The sequence below is a fragment of the Panthera tigris genome, chromosome C1 (assembly GCF_018350195.1).
Source record: "Panthera tigris isolate Pti1 chromosome C1, P.tigris_Pti1_mat1.1, whole genome shotgun sequence".
Lineage (NCBI taxonomy): Eukaryota > Metazoa > Chordata > Mammalia > Carnivora > Felidae > Panthera > Panthera tigris.
Window position 1 is genome coordinate 17,978,501 of NC_056667.1, and position 17,412 is coordinate 17,995,912.

Here is a 17,412-nt window from a genome sequence, read left to right on the forward strand (position 1 = left end):
GGCCCCTTTCAACTCTGGGAAGTCCCGGGTTCCTCACGAGCCCCTCCCTGTCACCCCCCAGGCTGCCTCTGAAGCGCTCCTGCTCACCCTTCGCTGAGGAGTTTGAGTCTCTGCCCTCCAAAAAGGCCAAGGAAGACGATCTTCAGAGAGGTACCCTCACTCCCGGCCCATCTGTTCTCTGAGCCCACCGCGTGGCCCCCAGCCCCCCACGGGGCCTTCCCCAAAGCCTCGAATGCCAATCCTGGCCCGGCAGCCGGGGCGGCACCCACCCAGCAGAGAGGGCGCAAGGAGCTCTTTGGAGCTGGATTTGGGCCACGACTTGAGGGTGGAGTAAGGGTGACACGCAGGGTGCTTGGAGAGTTGACAGTGGAGCCGGAGGTCTTCTGCCTCCACTGGCCTCGTGGGCATGTCCCTTGTTGGGCATCCCACAGCAGCTGGGCCGAGGCAACAGGTCCATTATGTTGGGCAACCCCCCCCTTCTCTTCTGGGGGTGGGAACAGCATTGGGTTTCCATACCTGGCTTTCTGGCTCTGACAGCCTAAATCTGTAACTTCCTGGGAGAGGGGGATGTGCCCAAACCTCGGGGGGCTATAGCTGATCATCAGGAAGAAACCAGCCAGCAGCCAAGATCAAAAGCTTCTGGCAACCTTGCACGGAGCCTCGTACCGCACTTGGTGTTTAAAATGTCATGTCATTAATTCCCCAACACCCCTGTGAAATAGGGGGTGGAGCCACCTCCATTTCCCATTTGGATAAAGTGAGGCTCAGTGATGTAACAATATCTTCTTCAAGGTCACCTGGCTGGCAGGTGATAGAGCAGGGATTCCAACCTGCCCAGATCAGCACAGTCTGAGGGGGGCCTGCAGAGCCCGTGGGATTTCCCATCTGGGTACAGACCCTCAGCGAGGATTTGCCTTTCCTGCAGAATTCAGTCGAATGCCCGAAATGAGACTTTTGAAGATTCCCCCATCCCGTGAGGTATTCCCCGGCTCATTGACCCTCCCCTCACCACTAAAGCCACCCCTTTGCCTCTCAGTTCTGTTGTATGTGCGGAGGGAGACCGAGGAGGTGTTTGACGCCCTCATGTTGAAGACGCCAGACCTGAAGGGGCTGAGGAATGCGGTAAGAGGCCCTGTGAACCCCGCCCAGCCCTGGCCGGACCCCACTCTGAGTTCCTGTCCCCACTCTTCACTACACAGTTCTGATTTCCCACAGGAAGCCTCTGAGAAGGAATATGCTGGAACCCTGGCTTTCTGATGGTCCACCTGTCCCACCCCATTTCAGGGGGGCCTGCGGGCCTGGCTGGTGGGGGCGTGCCTCTGTGATGTTATCTCGAAGCCAGAACCCTGGCCCCACCCTGGGAGGCACACACACCATAAATCCTCCCTAATCTGATGGCTGCTGTCTGACAGGCCAGAGCTTTTTGTTGGCTTTGCAAACCTGTTTCTGTTTTAATGGGAATGAAACCCAAAAAGGCCAGGCCCCAGAGACTCTCTTTTTTCTTTTCCAGGGGGCCTCATTCCTCTCGCCTGTGGTTGGCTGGGGGGCACTGGCGGGGGCAGCCAAAGGTGGTGTCTGGGCAAGGAGACCTTCCCCAACCCCCCAGATTGCCAGAGCGGGCAAAAGAGCTTTGAACAAAACCCACAGCAGCTTTGTGCCTCAGCTTAAAACCGAGCAAACACAAGCCTCCACCAGGGCCGGCTGTGCTTAAAGGTCCAACCACAGAGTAAAGCCAGACAGGTCCAAGATGCCAGGCGGGGTGGGGGGTGGGGGGAATGAATCTAATAATAGCACCAGCTTCCTTTTACTGAAGACCCACTATGTGCCAGGCATCGTGTCAAGCAAGCTGCGTTTGCTAGCTCACCATATTCTCTTAACCCTGAAAAGTGGGTACTATCATTATCTCTTCATTTCCCACAAGGAAACGGCCTTCCAGTGGTCGGGCGACTTGCCGAAGTGACAGAGCTACCGTCCAGCCCAAGCTCTCTCCACTCGGCTATCCCCTCCTGGTCACTTCACATACCGTCCACCCTGCTTGGTCAGCACCAGCCCCAGAAGTTGGGCTCACAAAAGGCCACTAACGTCACTTGAATATTGACTCAGAATCTTTGGGCCGGACAGTACCTAAAAGGGTCCCCATCTGGTATTTGAGCTCTCTCCCCAGGCGGGTACCCGCTCTTGACTCGTGTCCTTCCAGGAATGGGGAGCTCACCGCCACACGGGGCAGCCTACGCCGTCTTTGTACAATTTATGGTTAGAAAACACCTAAGTCCTTTCGAGTGAATGGAGATCTTCCTCCTGGAAGCTTCTAGCCATATAGCCATTAAAACAAATAGCCTAAGAACTTTTCTGGACTGGAGGGATCTCCGGCAGGGCGGAGAATAACTGAGGAGCCAAACCTGACCCTCTTCCTAAAAGGCCCAGAGAGAACGTCAGTCTGAAGCCCTTGGTCTGAGGCTCGCCGCAGCCAGTAACGCCAGACTGCAGAGTAACCTCTGCCTGAGCCTCTCACCAGGGCACAGGCCCCGCGCTGAGCCCTTCGTGTAATCTTCTCAGTCCTTGCGCAGGACCACGCTGTGCGTTTACCCCGTTATTGTGCCCGTTTTGCAAACGAGGAAGCCGAGGCTGGTGACCGGCTCAGAGTCTGCCCTCCGGGTGGTGGAGCTGGGACCAGACCAGACCCATCTGCCCCGGAGGAAACTTCCGGTGGTCTGGGAGAAGCGGGCTGGCTCTCACGGCCACACTCACGGGCCTCGGAGCTGCAGGTTCTTCGTCTGCAGAAGGAGCACCCGTGATTTGGGTCGTGACGGTTGGGATGGGGCAGGAGACCAGGGATCCGGCTGGGCCTTGGTTGAGCCCAGCATCCTCCCCCATCCAATGGGGTTAGTAATTCCTGCCTAGAAGGGGGCAATATTTCGATAATCCCCCTCGCGACAGGGTGGGAGCGTCCCCACCACTCCCCTTCTAAAAGGACAACAGTGAGCATTGATGGAGGCCTTCCACCGCCAGGAACCGACCCAGGTGTTTTACACGGGCCAGATTGGTCACGTGAGCACCCCTGTGAGGTAGGCGCTTCGACCGGCTTCCCCAGCTAGTTTGCCCGAAGTCGGCAGCTGGTGAGTGGAACCCGCTGGAACAGTGTGGTTCTGACTAGAGGCGAAGGTTGGGGACCTGGAGGCTGCTCTTTGGGGTATTTTACAGCCACTAAACATGCAGTTTTTCAGGAGCCTGTTGTGATGCGGGAAGGCTCATAACATACAGTGATAACTAAAAACAGTTCTATAAAGCTGTCTGGGTGGAACATAAAAGATCTGTACACATGGCCAAAAGATGGGGAAGGGCACACCCAGATGTCAGTAGTGTTTATCTCTGAGAAACAGGATTAGGGACTATTGAAATTGTCCTCTCTGGATTTTTCCACAGTATGGATGTATGTTACATTCAGAATCAGGAAATAAAAAGTCCTAGTATGAAAGGCTGGAATGGATCCAGTCTGGGCAGCAGACAACACATCCCCTACTGTTTTCTTCCAGATCTCTGAGAAGTATGGGTTCCCTGAAGAGAACATTTACAAAGTCTACAAGAAATGTAAGCGGGGGTAAGTGCTCATAACAGCTCTCCCTCCCCCTTCCCCCTGTGCTGCCCCTTTCCCTCTATTTTATTTTTTTATTCTAATTTTTAAGATTTATTTATTTTTGAGAGAGAGAATTCACGTGAGCAGGAAAGGGGCAGACAGAAAGTGGGGAGAGAATCCCAAGCAGGCTCTGCACTATGAGCGCAGACCCTGACTCAAGCCTCAAACCCACGAACTGTGAAATCATGACCTGAGCCGAAACCAAGAGTCAGATGCTCAACCGACTGAGCCACCCAGGCGCCCCTGCCCCTTTCCCTCTAAAAGTGTTGGCTCTGGGAGCTCCCAGCAAGTGTGCTCTGCCTGGCCCATGCCAAGCAGCATTTGTACTTGGCTTTGTGGAAAGGATGAGGGGTGTGGGGTTGGGTGGAAAGCCCCCAGTCAGGCAAGGCCACCTGCAGAGACCGGATATTGAACACCACCAGGAAGGAAAGGCGTGGCAGACTGATGGAAGGGTCTTTGTAGAGACCACAGGTGGAGGGGCAGCGCAGGTTCAAAGATCAGAAGACCCAGGTCCAAGTTCCGAGGCTGCTGGATAGCCAAGTGATTTGATTGTAACGATGATGATAGTGACCACCATTCACTTGACTATGTGCCAGATACTGGGCTACGAGTACCTCACTTAAATCTCACAGCCACACTATGAAGTAGACACCCATTACCCATGCTTCACAGATGGGGAAATTGAGGCTTGGAGGTGATAAGGAATATCCAGGAGCAGGAGCAGCAGAGTAATGGCGTGGAGGCAGAAGGGCCCAGCAATGTGGCCACAGGCTGAGTCAGGGGGCCCCAGAAGGGCAAAGCTGCTGATGAGTCTGGAAAGGGGGTAGTGGTTGATGTGGTTTTGAGGGAGCCCCCCGGGGATGCTCCCCAGGCCTCCCGCTCAGGTCTGGATGAGGCAGCAGAGAATAAAGCTTTACCTTGCAGAGGGTCCAGCGGTGCGGGACCTTCCATATGTTCCTGGGGATTAGTGCTAAACACCACAGCACCCTTTGCTATCTGCCCGGGAGATCCCTTGGCAAGGGGAGACGGAGGGCCATGTGGTGACCGCCTTCCCAGGTTTGGGTCCCGTGGTCAGAGCCAGTGAGCTGGACCTTCACAGCCCTTGTGAACTGAGTCCCTGCACCTGCCCAGCCTGGGGCCTCGGGTTAGTGAGGAACTGTCAGCGCCATTCCCTCCCCAAAGGACCCACTCCCAGCCCTCTGCCCACAGCTCAGACCCCATCCTCTTGCTCTAGATGGTGTAACTCCAGCTACACTTACTAGCGGCCCTGGAAGGTGCTTGGGCATCGCCCCGTGGCCACTGACTACGGGCTTTCCTTTTTAGAAGGCCTTGCAAAGCCAGGCAGGTTTTGTTCCCAGGCTGAGGCCCCGTCCAGTCAGGCCCGGGGGTTGGCCTCTAGCCCTCCCTCCTCTTTGGTTCCCAGCAGCCTCCCCCAGAAGGGCAGGGCGGGGGTGGGGGGTGTGCGGTCCTGCAGCCCCTGGAGAAGGATCCATTGGGTTTTGGTTGTATGAGCACCTAGGGTTTTTTGTGGGCTTTTTTCTTCCAAGTTTCGGTTTCAGATTGGGGCTCACATGTTCTCTGGGACGGAATCCACCTCATAGCAGAGGGCAGGCCCTGCTTTGCCCAGACAAGCCCAGCCCTACTTCCCCTTGGTGCCAGTGCCCACGCCCCCCCAGCTGCAGCGGCACCTGGGCCACCAGCCTCCCTGACGGATGCCACTGCAGGCTGCGCTGAGGGGCTAGGAAACGTGTCGGTGTGATTTGGGGGTGGGGGTACACACGCGAGGATGCCCCAGCCCCCGTGGTAGATGATAGCGTCCACGTGTGGAGCACGTCCTGTGTGCCAGGTGCTGGGCTAAATGAGTCCCAGGCATAGTTTGGTGTGATTATCTGTAATTCTACAGATGAGGAAACTGAGGTTCAGAGTAGTTCGTAACCAGCAGAAGGAATCCCGGCCTGTCTCCAGCCTGTGCATGCACCCATTTTTTACCTCGCCTCCTGCTTGTTCCTCTAACTGCCAAGTGATGTGCAAACAAAGACTGTGGCCAAGTCTTGTATTTGCCTAACCCCGTAGCCCAGGGCATCACTCAGCAGCCCTTCAGAAGCCCCCTACACCCCCCACACCCGCAATCATGAACACTTCAGAGCTAGCATCCTCTGAGATGCTTAAATGAGAAGAGTCCACAAAAACGCTTTGGGGAGAGGAGATGCCGGGCCCATTTTCCACCTCCCTCAGCGTCAGACTCACCTTCTCTGAGGAAGAGAGAAAATTCTAATCGATGGCCTAGTTTATTTGCACAGAACCCTCCTGAGAGTCCCCTGGACAAAGGTAGATACAATCAGCTTTACAAGCACCACTGAGTGATTGAAAGATTAACAAATACATTGTTTTCCCGGCAGCTGGCCAAGCGTTTCAGGGGAACCAGGACAGAAGACAGCTAGTAGCTGGCAAGGGACAAGAGGCCCACATTCTGGGACAGTGGTTCCCAACAAGCCCTGCCTCTAGGGCCCGGTTGTCACTGACCTCTGAAGGGAAGGGGTCTGAGGGCTTGTCTGGGATCCCTTGTGTGTAGGTGTGCACTCGGGGCCCGCGGGGAGCCCGGCAGGGGAGTGGGAGGGAGGCAGCCTTCAAGTTCATGCACGTAAGGCACACAGGGCCTGGCATCTAGAAGCCCCCAGTAAATACCACTATCTGAATCACACACCCGGCTGCCAGCAAAGCGCTCACCCCTCTGGCCCAGGCCCGGCCTCCTCCGGTCTGTTCCCAGCCTGCAGCCCCCGGACGAGGATCCCTCTGTGAAAGGAAGGAACGGCTGACAGGACCTAAGGAAGGGGGGCGCCGTAATGAGACACTGGCAGTCAGCACTCCGGCCTGGCAGCCTGCACCCAGACCTCCTTGCTGGAAGCAGCAGCGTCTGCAGAGACGGCCCGACACAGGCCATAGGCTTAGGCTCGCTGCTTCTGTAAGGTCTCCATCCTCCAGACCCGGGGACGATGGGGACAAGGCTACCGCCTCCCCGGAGCTTCCCCTGGAAAGCCAACAGCTACTTGCCGGAAGCAGGGAGCAGTAACGTGAGATCCTCAGCCCCCCGACTCCCCCCACCCACCCCCACTTGAAATAACCTTGCGGCCATCTAAACTCTTTCCCAGCCCTGGATTTTGCCTTCCTTATATATGCCACTTCCTAACTTACATTCATAGGGTTTTTGTTTTTCTTTCTAAAAAACCGGTACAGCAGAAAGAAACCGAAGTCTGGATTCAAGTCCAGTTCTGCCATCTCTTAACTGTGTGACCCCCGTGCTTCTTTGAGCCTCAGCTTCCCCCTCTACCCACTGGAGTAATAGGGTTACAAAGAGTCATTTTCTCGGGCCCTACTAGATTCTGAATTCCTGGAGGGCAGGCTCTAGGATCTCCGTGTGGCCCTTGTTCTTGCTGGGCGCAGGCCCTGCACATGGAACGGCCTTGGCAGACGCTAGTGGGGTGGATGGACGAGTGGCTGCAGACACTCAACTCCGTTACAAAGGGAAGCTGGTGTGGTCGGGTCAGGTCACGTCTTGCCGGGCTCTTCATCGGGGAGGCAGCAGCCAGAGGGGTGTCCTCTGGCTAACACCGTGGCCTTGACCCTCTGCGGAGGCCCACGGCGTGGAGGCTTGGTCCCGCTCGGGTTGGCCCAGGTCCCTGCCTGGAGGGTGTGGGGAGAGAGGACGGAGCCCCTCAAGTCTCTTGTACCATCTGTGAGATGGCAGCTTCGTGGGGGTGGAACTGAGAGGGCACCCGTGTGGCACCCGCCTCTGGCTCAGGCGGGCACATCCGAATGACACAATGCAGCCTCCCACTGAACCCAAACCACACTGGTCCACCCACCACACCTCTTGTGCTCGAACTCTCGCTTTGTGCCCGAGTCCTCGGTCCGGCCTGGTGACCAAGGGACACCGCATCCTCCACACATCTCACGTCAGCCGCTCGAAGTGTCCACGCTCGTGCGTATTAGGAGAGGTGGTCTGGCGCAGCGGTGGCCGTGGTTGGAGGTGGGGCTCGGCCACTTGGGGATCGTGGCCTCCGCCGTAACGGGGGACAGTGAATACCCGTCTCTGTTGTTCTGACGGTCAGAGGGAAAGTCCAGGAGGTGCCCGAAATGTTGGCACCCAAGAGGGGGTAACCGTTACTGTCATCCTCGTCACCCAGCAGCCCTGAAACAAGGGGCCTGCCACATCCTAGACACATCTCCTCTTCTCTTCCAGAATCTTGGTCAACATGGACAACAACATCATCCAGCACTACAGCAACCACGTCGCCTTCCTGCTGGACATGGGGGAGCTTGATGGCAAGATTCAGATCATCCTGAAGGAGCTGTGAGGCCCAAGCATCCACACCCTCAGGCCCCGTGGGGTGGCTCCAGGCAAGGAGCCCCCTGGGGAGTGGCCCATGCCGCACACAACCTCTGCTCATGCCCCAGTGCTGTTACTTGAATGCCCTCCCTGAGAAAAACACATCACAGACCCACGGATGTCAAGGTCAGGAAGGGACCCAGGAGGTATCCTGACCTGAACCCCATCTCATGCTTGAATCTACCCTGGACTTCCTGCCGGCCCCCGCCCAGCCAGAAAGAGTGTCGTCCTGCTTAACGTTCCCATAGCCTGTCTCCTTCTCGGAAGACCCTGCTTTCAGTCCATCTCCTGGTTGGCCGTTCAGATGGTGCCAGTGGACCCCCTTTCCCAAAGCTGACTCGACTCCTGTCCGGCCTGCATTCTTGATCCTTCCATCAACTTCAGACTGAGGATCCCTTACCCTTTGGTCAATTAACTTGAAAACTCTTTTGATTTTCAATGCAAACAACTTTTAAATGTTACCATGGTGGAAACACTCTCTTTCTCCCGGATTTCCTTGATACAAGTTGTAAATAATAGAGCTGATTCATTGGAGTGGCTGCTGTATAAAATAACTTCCGTGCCTGTTCACTGATGTACACATTTCTTATTTACAATTTTCATTTATGTTATATATATATAAGTATATATTGTATATATATGCAACATTTTATATTTTTCATGGATGCATTTTTATCATTTCAAAAAATGTGTATTTCACATTCTTGGACTATTTTTTTTAGCTGTTATTCAATTATGCATTTTGTATACTCACGTGGTATTTAGTAATAAAATTCTACCTATGTATTACTTCAAACGCTACACTTGTTCCTTCTGTGGATGGAAGTCTTCCCGGAAGAGAGGGTGAAAGCAGACTGGGCCCGCCTCCTCCTCTGTCCTGAGGGTGCTTTACCTGGGCTCGAAGGCTGGTGGCGAGGGCTGGGCACGGGCGAAGCAGAGGTGCCCCCGGGAAGGGAGTGGGAGCCTGATGTCGAGATCTGTGTCTCACGCCGCCCCACAGGTTGAAGGTCAAGCCCGTAGGACCACTGACTGGAGACGAAGAAGTCCCGGGAAGGACCCCACCGCGGGCGCCGGCGGGCGGAGCCCCAGGCTGGGAGCCACGTGACCGTGACCGGCGTTCTCTGCCAGCTCCGCCCCCACGCTCTGGGCCTCGCCGTTCTCCCCGCTGCTGACTCAGCGGCTCACAAAAGCTGGTGCTCCCGTCTCTTCCCAGCTTCGCGGTCAGTGACCTCATGCTGGGACGTTGCCCGGGGAGCATTTACACCACAGACATTGACGACGGCTACAAATCAAGGCCTTTATTCCCTCTAGGGAACAGACGACAAACCTGCCCTTCCTTCCTCCTTCGCCCGCTTCCTAGCGCACGACCACCTCGGGGCCTCAGTTTCTTTGGCTCTGAAATGACGGGCGTGGGTCTACGCCGGTCATCTGTAACTATCATCTTTAGAGCCCCAGAGCTCACCGCTGGGTCTCAGAGGCCACCTCGAGGTGGGGGAGGGGAGAGCGGCAGCTTCTGAGGACCCTCCAGACTTCAGACCTGCTTTTCCCCTTTTACACGTAAGGGTTTCCCATAAACTTCTGTCTGAACAAAACTTTTTAAAAGGTTTGTAAACCGCAGATGCCTCCAACTCTCAGCTCTGACAGCCAGAGCCTGTGGTCCTAATTCCCACGGCCCTGCCTGGAGTCCGCACCAGGACTAGGGTCCGGCCGATGAGCCAGAGAGCTCAGTAATCAAGAGAAATCAACACAATGTGTTGCTTTTTTTTTTTTTTAATAAAGGCAAAAAAAAAAAAAATCCATGATGAACAAGATAATCAAAATTTTGAAGCCAGGATCAGCATCACTGATGTTTCCTTTGGCCTCAGCCACCAATATGGCCTGCACGGCACTGCTCAGGGGACCCTGTGGGCATCCGGAGATGCCGTGTCCACTCCCGGCCTCGCCGCTGCTCTGCCACCTCCCGGGAAGTGAGAGCAGGATGACGCGTGGGGATGGAAGGACAGAGCGCGTGCGGAGTGCCGGCACATCCGCGCGCGCCAGAGGTGCTCAGCATCTGTTCGTGTCCTTCCTTCAGAGCTTCCTGCCGGCTCCCCGCCCCCCTCCCAGAAGCAGGCTGGGAAGCGGGCGCGTGGTGCTTCTCGACCTTGGTTTGCACCCTGGAGTCACCTGGGCAGCTTTTATCCCTCTCCCCACCGGCCAGACCCCACCCTGGAGCACTTAAATCAGAATTTCTGGGGGTGGACCCAGACCTCAGAACTCGTTAAAGCACCACTCCACCCACCCCCGTGATTACAATGTGCAGTCAAGGTCCAGAACCACTGCTCTAGAGAGGCCATAATTATACAGGCCTTGAACTTGAAGCCTTTGTCATCCGGCAGTGTCTGGCCGAATTAGCACCCACAAGGAATCAGTACCCGTGCATAGCCTGCTGCAATGTTCGGGAAGGGAGCCGGGCAGCTCCGTACCCCCACGTGGCCAGCAGCCACCAGGGCTCAGTTCTCCTCGGCAAAGCCACCACGTGATGAGACCAGGGCCGTTGGTGCCTAGAAAGGCCGTGGGGACCTCAAAGAGAGCCCTGCAGGGCTTGAGGAAATTCAGCCCTGCCCTCAGAGAAGTCAGGGGGCAAGGGCAGCCCCTGAGCCTGATAGCTGCCATTCTAGGACTGTCTCTTGCTCCAAAGAGTAAAAGGGGGAAAAGGAGTGAAGGAAAGTCCTTTGCAAACAGGAGTCACTTTGGAAAGGTGGCTGTCAGCCGGTGGGGAGGGCATCCCCTGCCTGGTAGCTCTCCCCTAGATGGCAAGTTGCCAGTGATGGGGGGAAAGGGAATGAATGAATAAGTGACGGAATGAGAAGAAAGGAGGGAGGGAGGGCGCAGGGAGGGAGGAGGGAAAATAGGCAAACAGCGGACGGGCCAACAAACGGCCAGAGTTAAGCAATTAAGTGTATTTATGAGACCCTCGCCACCCTAAGTGTGGTCCACGGACCAGCAACATCAGCATTGCCCAACAGCTTGTTAGAAACGTTTACACCTAAAATGAATACAATGTGATAAGGTCAATTATATCTCAATTAAAAAAAAGAAATAAAATGAAATGCAGGCTCTCAGGCCCCACCGCAGACCTACAGAATCTGCCCTTTAACGAGATATCCAAATGATACGCGTGCCCACTAAAATTTGGAAAATACTTTATTCAGCTATCAGTGTATCCTAGCCCGAACTACACACATTATAATCACGCTGAGAACTTTTTTTAAGATTTTAATAATCCCTGTGCACAATGTGGGGCTCGAACATGCAACCCTGAGATCAAGAGTTGCACGCTCTACCGACTGAGCCGGCCAGATGCCCCTGCTAAGAACTTGGATACAGATACCAATGCTCAGGGGGCACCTGGGTGGCTCAGTCAGTTGAGCCTCTGACTTCGGCTCAGGTCACGATCTTGCAGTCGATGAATTCGAGCCCCGCGTCGGGCTCTGTGCCGACAGCCTAGAGCCTGAAGCCTGCTTCAGATTCTGTGTCTCCCTCTCTCTCTGCCCCTCCCCCGCTTGTTCGCACACTCTCTCTCTCTCACTCTCTCTCAAAAATTATACATAAACATTAAAACAGAAAAAAAAGATACCAATGCCCAGGCCCAGACCCTACCTCAGATCAGTTAAATCAGAGCTATGAGGGTTGGGGCCTGGGCAAGGCTGTCTGTGTAACACCTCCCAAGTGATAACAGCCAGGGTTTGAGAATCCCTGGGCTGGATGGAGCTGTGAGAGGCAAACGACACCTTTAGAGAGACTAGACATGGTCAGGACAGACCCTCTGAGCTCAGGGCCTCACCTCCAATCGTGTCTTCGACAGAACACAGATTCAGACTGGCCACGAGCAGCCCTGCCACTCTTTTTCCCAGAGTCCCCTCTTCCCTGACCCCACTTGGAGGGGTCTCCTCTGGAGAGGCAGTATTCACCTGCCGGTGCTCGGCCCAGCTGCCCAGAGGGAGGAGAGGCCTGTCTCGTTTTCCCATACATGTCCCCACGGAGACCCCCGGGCCCACAGAGACCGGACCCCAAGGCCGGCTGCTTCTAGCCCAACGGTCTGCTAAAAACCAAGGCGCGGGGATCTGGCCCCGTTGTCAAGAGTCTGGGGTCAAAGAAAGGTACAACTTCGAAAGAGTCTTCCAGAACTTCTAGCACCCAAGTGGACAGCTGACGGCCTGCGGAAGTCTCCTTTAGCCCCGGCAAGCAATTCGAAGTTGCAGTGTGGTTGTCCGCGTCTCAAATCAGGAGATCTGGCATTTTAAATATTCCCCAGACTGTGTCGAAAGTGGGCCGAACTGGCACCAGTGATCTGGAGCCATGTCGGACGCCCCTTCAGCCCAGCAGCCTCGGCTCCCGCACCCCATCCCTGCCCCTCACTGTTTTGCCCCATGTGCTGCCTGCCCGGCCCCCGCAAGTGTCGACCTTGAGCCCCGGAATTTGAACCTGACTCTTTACCTTCGAGAAGGAGCTCCGGACCTGACAGGATGGGAGCACGGGGCGTCCCGCCTCGAGGTCCAGGTGGCATCGCTCTTAACGAGGTGCCCCAGGCCACCTCCCGCCCGTCCCAACGCAGCGGGCACTTGAGGGAATCTGAGGTTCACAAAAAGGCCAGCTTTGGCGAGACGCAAGAAGTCGGTTTAATTGGATATGGTATTCCATCCTTCTCCCTCCCTCTTTCTCACCCACCCCTCCCCACAGGGGGGGCCAGTCAGCGGCCATTCTGACGGGAAGGCCACTCACCCTCTGGTCACAGAGCAAAGTCAGGGGAGGGGCCCAGGGAGTGAGGGGCCTGGACTCCGTGGGGAGCGGGGAGGGGGCTGCATCAGTGCCTTCCGCTTGCAGAAGTGAACGCCAACATCAATATTTGGGAAAGGAGGGGATGCGTGGTTTCTTCTATTCCGCCTTGGTTCTTTGGGAATCTCTCCCTCTTGCCGGGGGAAACGGACGTGGCAGGCCAGAAAAGATTCATCAAAGGCTGTGTCAAACTTGAGCAGGAGGCCTGGGAGGAGACGGAGGCCAGGCCCGGGGATAGGAAAGTCCCAGTAAAAGAAAGAACCCGCAGGCACCAAGCGGTGCCTCCCTGCCCCCTTGCTCCCTCGGAATGCTGTTTCCAGGGATCTGGCTCCAGCAGCGACCTGCCCACGTGTGCTGTTGAATGCCGGGCCACTCAACGGATGTGGTGGCCTTCTCCTGAAGGTGGGTACCGAGCACAAGTGACCACGGTGACTGGGGCCATGCTCTTCCTGAAGGTGAGGTGCGTAGGCTTAGCTGGGGGCCCGGGCCCAGGCAACCCCCTTGAGTCTGTCACAAGCACCTCTGGGCCTTCCCGGCTCCTGGAAGCCAAGGGTGAAGGATGGGAGTTGTGCCCGGGCCGCAGTCCTGTGTGGTCCACCCAGCAGGTACAGTCTGGACCTCGAGCCCTGGCCCAGCGTCAGGCTTCTAGATGGGGAATCTGCCAGTGGCAGCCTTCTCCCTCGAGCCTGAGCTTCAGGAACCTCTTACATCTGCGGGGAGGACTGCACGTCCCAGCACGGGCAGGTACATGGCAGGTAACCAAGGAGGGCTCTGTCCACCCCTCATTTCTACTCAGGGAACCACTGGAATCAGTGGAGGCGGGTGTCAAATCTCCAGGAGGCAGTTCAAGACAAGGACAAACGCAGCCTCCCAGCTCTACACCAGCCACGGGGGACGGGGGGCAGGGGCAGATCTGCCCTCCAAGTCGTCGTCTGTCACACACGAGATGGGCATTCTCTGAATGAACGTCCTGGGGAGCCTGGGTGAGGCAGCTGGTGGCCAGCGTTCTCCCCGAGCTTGTGTGAGGTCCCTACAACACTGGGATCCATTTGTTGTCCTCGTTGTAGAGAAAGGACTGTTTTCCAGGGAATTCTGGCTTGTACGTGGCTGTGAGGGGAGAGAGAGAAAAAGACAGTATTAAGAGGGAATAGGCCGGTTGCCCAAGCCCCTGGCATTCTACATCAGAGCTGGCGATGTCGGGGCACCCCTGCCCGGGTCCCTGAAACTTACAAGTGGGGAGGCTGAGAGGGGAAGGGATTGGCCCAGCCGAGGCAGGACTTGAACCCCGGCTTCCAGCCTTTAACTCCCTAACAGGAAGAACATTTACAAAAGAGTTTTCGATCAGATTTGATACAAAGGAAAAAAAAAAAAAAAGGAGTAAAACAATAGTCTTAAAGAAGCAAGGTGTCAGCTTGATAGGGTTTTGTTTTTCTTTAGTCCAGAAATTTCCAGAAGGGCGCCTGGCTGGCTCAGTTCGTAGAGCATGTGACTCTTGGTCTCAGGGTTGTGAGTTCAAGCCCCACACTGGGTGTGGAGCCTAGTTTTAAAAAGGAAAGAAAAAAAAGAAAAAAGAAATTTCCAGAAAAGTGAAAGCCTTGACAACTGCAAGCACTTTCCGTAGGAGACCAGCTGCCAGGACCACACAGGGGTGACTGGAAACTCTCATACTGATGCCGATTCGGCCGACGAGGGTCCAGGCAGATCCGCACCCACGGGAGGCCAGGCAGGCATGTGGCTCACTCCCAGGCCAGTCCTCCGGGAAGCCCACCTAGATGCAGGTGGTCACAGCAGCAGGAAGTGGCCTGCCCCTGTGTGCCAGGTGCCCCCCACCATGGGCAGCGTGGAGCAGACACTCAGAAAAAGCTCCTAGATGCCTGGACCAAACAGGGTCAGACAAGGCTCCTCACCGGTCCCCAGGCCTCCGGGAGCCCGCTGCTTGATTGGAGCGTGAGTACATTTGCCCCACCCTGCTGGGTCCTGCCTGGACTGACCAGGTGACCCCAAGGTCAAACCGCTGCAGTCTTCTTGACTTGGTTATCGTTCCATTTCCAAGGCTGGAGCCATAAGGATGACTCTCCCTGTCCCGTCCACCTTACGTTTTACTCACCGGTATGTTTGGAGGGGAAGGCGTCTCCCCTACCAGACTGACACCTCTGGGGGTAACACCAGGCTAAGTCACCGTTGTCCCCCAGGGGAGGATTGTCATCAGCGCTCCCTGGACTGATTTGGACAGACCTAGCAGCCACCCCGGCTCTGCCTTCCTCCTCCCCCACCGCCTGCCCACCAGCACACGCTGTCTAGTCCCCAGCGCCACCAGCTCCGGCCAATGTCAGGGAGGGGCAAAGAGCTAAGGGGCTGTGAGAGAGCTACAAAGAGGTCAGGAATAGGTCCCTCAGGCTATTAGCTCTCACGAAGGTCCCGGAGGCGACAGGGTCCCGCGGCTTCAGCCATCTGCAAAGAGGGCTCGGAACCCGACAGCTCACGGGAGCTGCTCCGGTGAACAGTCCCCGGCTTGTTTCACGACAACAGGGCACAGGGGGGAAACGGCGTGGCGCTCTGCCCCGCCGCTCTCCCACTGTGGCTCAGTGCACAACGTGCTCTCCAGGTCTTCCCCAGCGATAAGGTGACTCTGCCAGATCAGGCCAGTGATTTAAGTACTTTCAAGAACGGTGAAATTGTTGACCCATCTGACAAAGTGCTATGGCCCCTTTCTCCAAAATAATAATAATAATGACAATAATAATAATGTCTTCATGCTCCAAATCTGCAGGCAGTCTCAGGGTCACAGACCCCTCTGGGGGTCCGGATCCCATCTCCGAGCCTCTCGGACATTCACGGTCATTGGTCGTGAACCCCTGGACGGGATTAACTCCAAGAGTCCTTTCACCTCAAAGAAAATCCTTTCGTACTCCAAAAGCGCAGGCCTAAAAGTCTTCCGGATCGACTCTAACCTCTGTAACCTTCTTGGCAAACATCCCATAAATCAGTGACATCTGATGGCCCAGGAATGACAAACACTTCCAGATTTGGTTTTTACAATCATTTAAAACAATCCTCTGACCTGGGCCGGGCAGGCCTGGCTGGGACGGGGCTGCTGTCCACCGGCTGGTGTTGGACACAAACGATGCGCTGGAGGTGAAGTGTCTGGGGGGCCCCTTGTAGTCCACGATCTCGTACTGACCGGGGCCTGGAAGAGGCGGCTTCGGGGGCAGGGGCGAAGGCTGGGCAGAGAAGTTCAGGAGGGGGTTTCTCCTTCAAAAAGAGACAAAATGTGAAGACAGTGCTCAGGCAGTCTGCTGGGGAAACGGTTGTTTTTAGACGTGGCCGAGACCTGCCCAGCACCGAGTCGTCGGGGCGGCTGGGCAGGGCCTTGGCTCCACTGCCGGGGAGCCGGGGGCCCCCGGGCCTCAGTGTTCTCTTCTGCGCAGTGGCGGTTCTCGCAGTACTTTCCTCATAGGCTTACCGCCGGGGTTCAATGGGATGAGGCATCTGTAACACAGAAGTCAGGGCAGCGCCCAGCACAGTGAGAGCGCAGCACGCGGTGTTGCGGATGATGTCGCTGAACTAACCAGAGAGGGCAGACATGTGCCCATTCTGATCACCTGGTGGCGCCCGGCTGGGGCTCCGTGTAGAGAACTCCGGCCTCGCGTGGGCTCCAAGGAAAGAGCATGGGTGATCCACTTGTGATACCTGCCATGGCCAGGAAGTGGGACGAGGCATCCTGAATTCCAAGGATTTGCCATCCCAAGACTAGTAGATCTCAAGAGACCATTCCAGCACGGGCATGCCGAATCCTACTAAGTATCTTCCTGGCAAGGCAGGACTTGGGAGTGGAAATCAAGAGACCTCTACATAACACTTACCTTTTGCTGACATCTTTGGAAGCAAGGGCATTTAAAAAAAAAAAAAAAGTTTTTTTTAATGTTTTTTTTTTTTTATTAAAAAAATTTTTTTTAATGTTTATTTATTTTTGAGACAGAGAGAGACAGAGCATGAACGGGGGAGGGTCAGAGAGAGGGAGACACAGAATCTGAAACAGGCTCCAGGCTCTGAGCAGTCAGCACAGAGCCCGACGCGGGGCTAGAACTCACGGACCACGAGATCATGACCTGAGCCGAAGTCAGCCGCTTAACTGACTGAGCCACCCAGGCACCCCTTAATGTTTATTCTTGAGAGAGAGAGAGAAGAGACACACACACACAGAGCGTGAGTGGGGGAGGGTCAGAGAGAGAGAGAGGGAGAGGGAGACACAGAATCCGAAGCAGGCTCCAGGCTCCAAGCTGTCAGCACAGAGCCCGATGTGGGGCTTGAACCCACAAGTTGCGAGATCATGACCTGAGCCGAAGTCGGACACTTGACCGACTGAGCCACCCAGGCGCCCTGGAAGCAAGAGCATTTTAAAACTTGGAGAGCTAGAGGGGACCTAGAGATATCTTATCCACCCTCCTTATTGTGCTAAAGAAACTAGCACTCAGAGAGAGAAAGTATGTCACCCAAAGTCACCGAGCAAATGAGCGGTAACGACAACACCAGAACTTGAGTCTCAGGGGCCTAGCAATTTGGGGAAGGCATC

At 55.7% G+C, this 17,412-nt stretch overlaps 2 protein-coding genes across 16 annotated transcripts in view; one reads left to right on the forward strand and one right to left on the reverse strand.

Moving 5' to 3' along the window:
* The window catches only part of GRHL3 (grainyhead like transcription factor 3), a 50,059-nt gene extending 40,970 nt beyond the window's left edge, over positions 1-9,089 (forward strand). For all 6 annotated transcript variants that reach the window (XM_042996468.1, XM_042996465.1, XM_042996466.1 and 3 more), the window contains exons 13-16: positions 62-150; positions 1,037-1,122; positions 3,534-3,598; positions 7,875-9,089. In XM_042996468.1, coding sequence (XP_042852402.1) covers positions 62-150; positions 1,037-1,122; positions 3,534-3,598; positions 7,875-7,989 — 355 coding nt within the window. In that variant the 3' untranslated portion in view covers positions 7,990-9,089. The remainder of the gene's footprint in view (positions 1-61; positions 151-1,036; positions 1,123-3,533; positions 3,599-7,874) is intronic.
* A 3,569-nt stretch (positions 9,090-12,658) lies between these two features.
* STPG1 (sperm tail PG-rich repeat containing 1) overlaps positions 12,659-17,412 on the reverse strand; it is a 54,321-nt gene continuing 49,567 nt past the window's right edge. For all 10 annotated transcript variants that reach the window (XM_007083676.3, XM_007083675.3, XM_042996485.1 and 7 more), the window contains 2 exons: positions 15,901-16,091; positions 12,659-13,946 (listed from right to left, as the gene is read on the reverse strand). In XM_007083676.3, the coding sequence (XP_007083738.1) occupies positions 13,870-13,946; positions 15,901-16,091 (268 nt within the window). In that variant the 3' untranslated portion in view covers positions 12,659-13,869. The remainder of the gene's footprint in view (positions 13,947-15,900; positions 16,092-17,412) is intronic.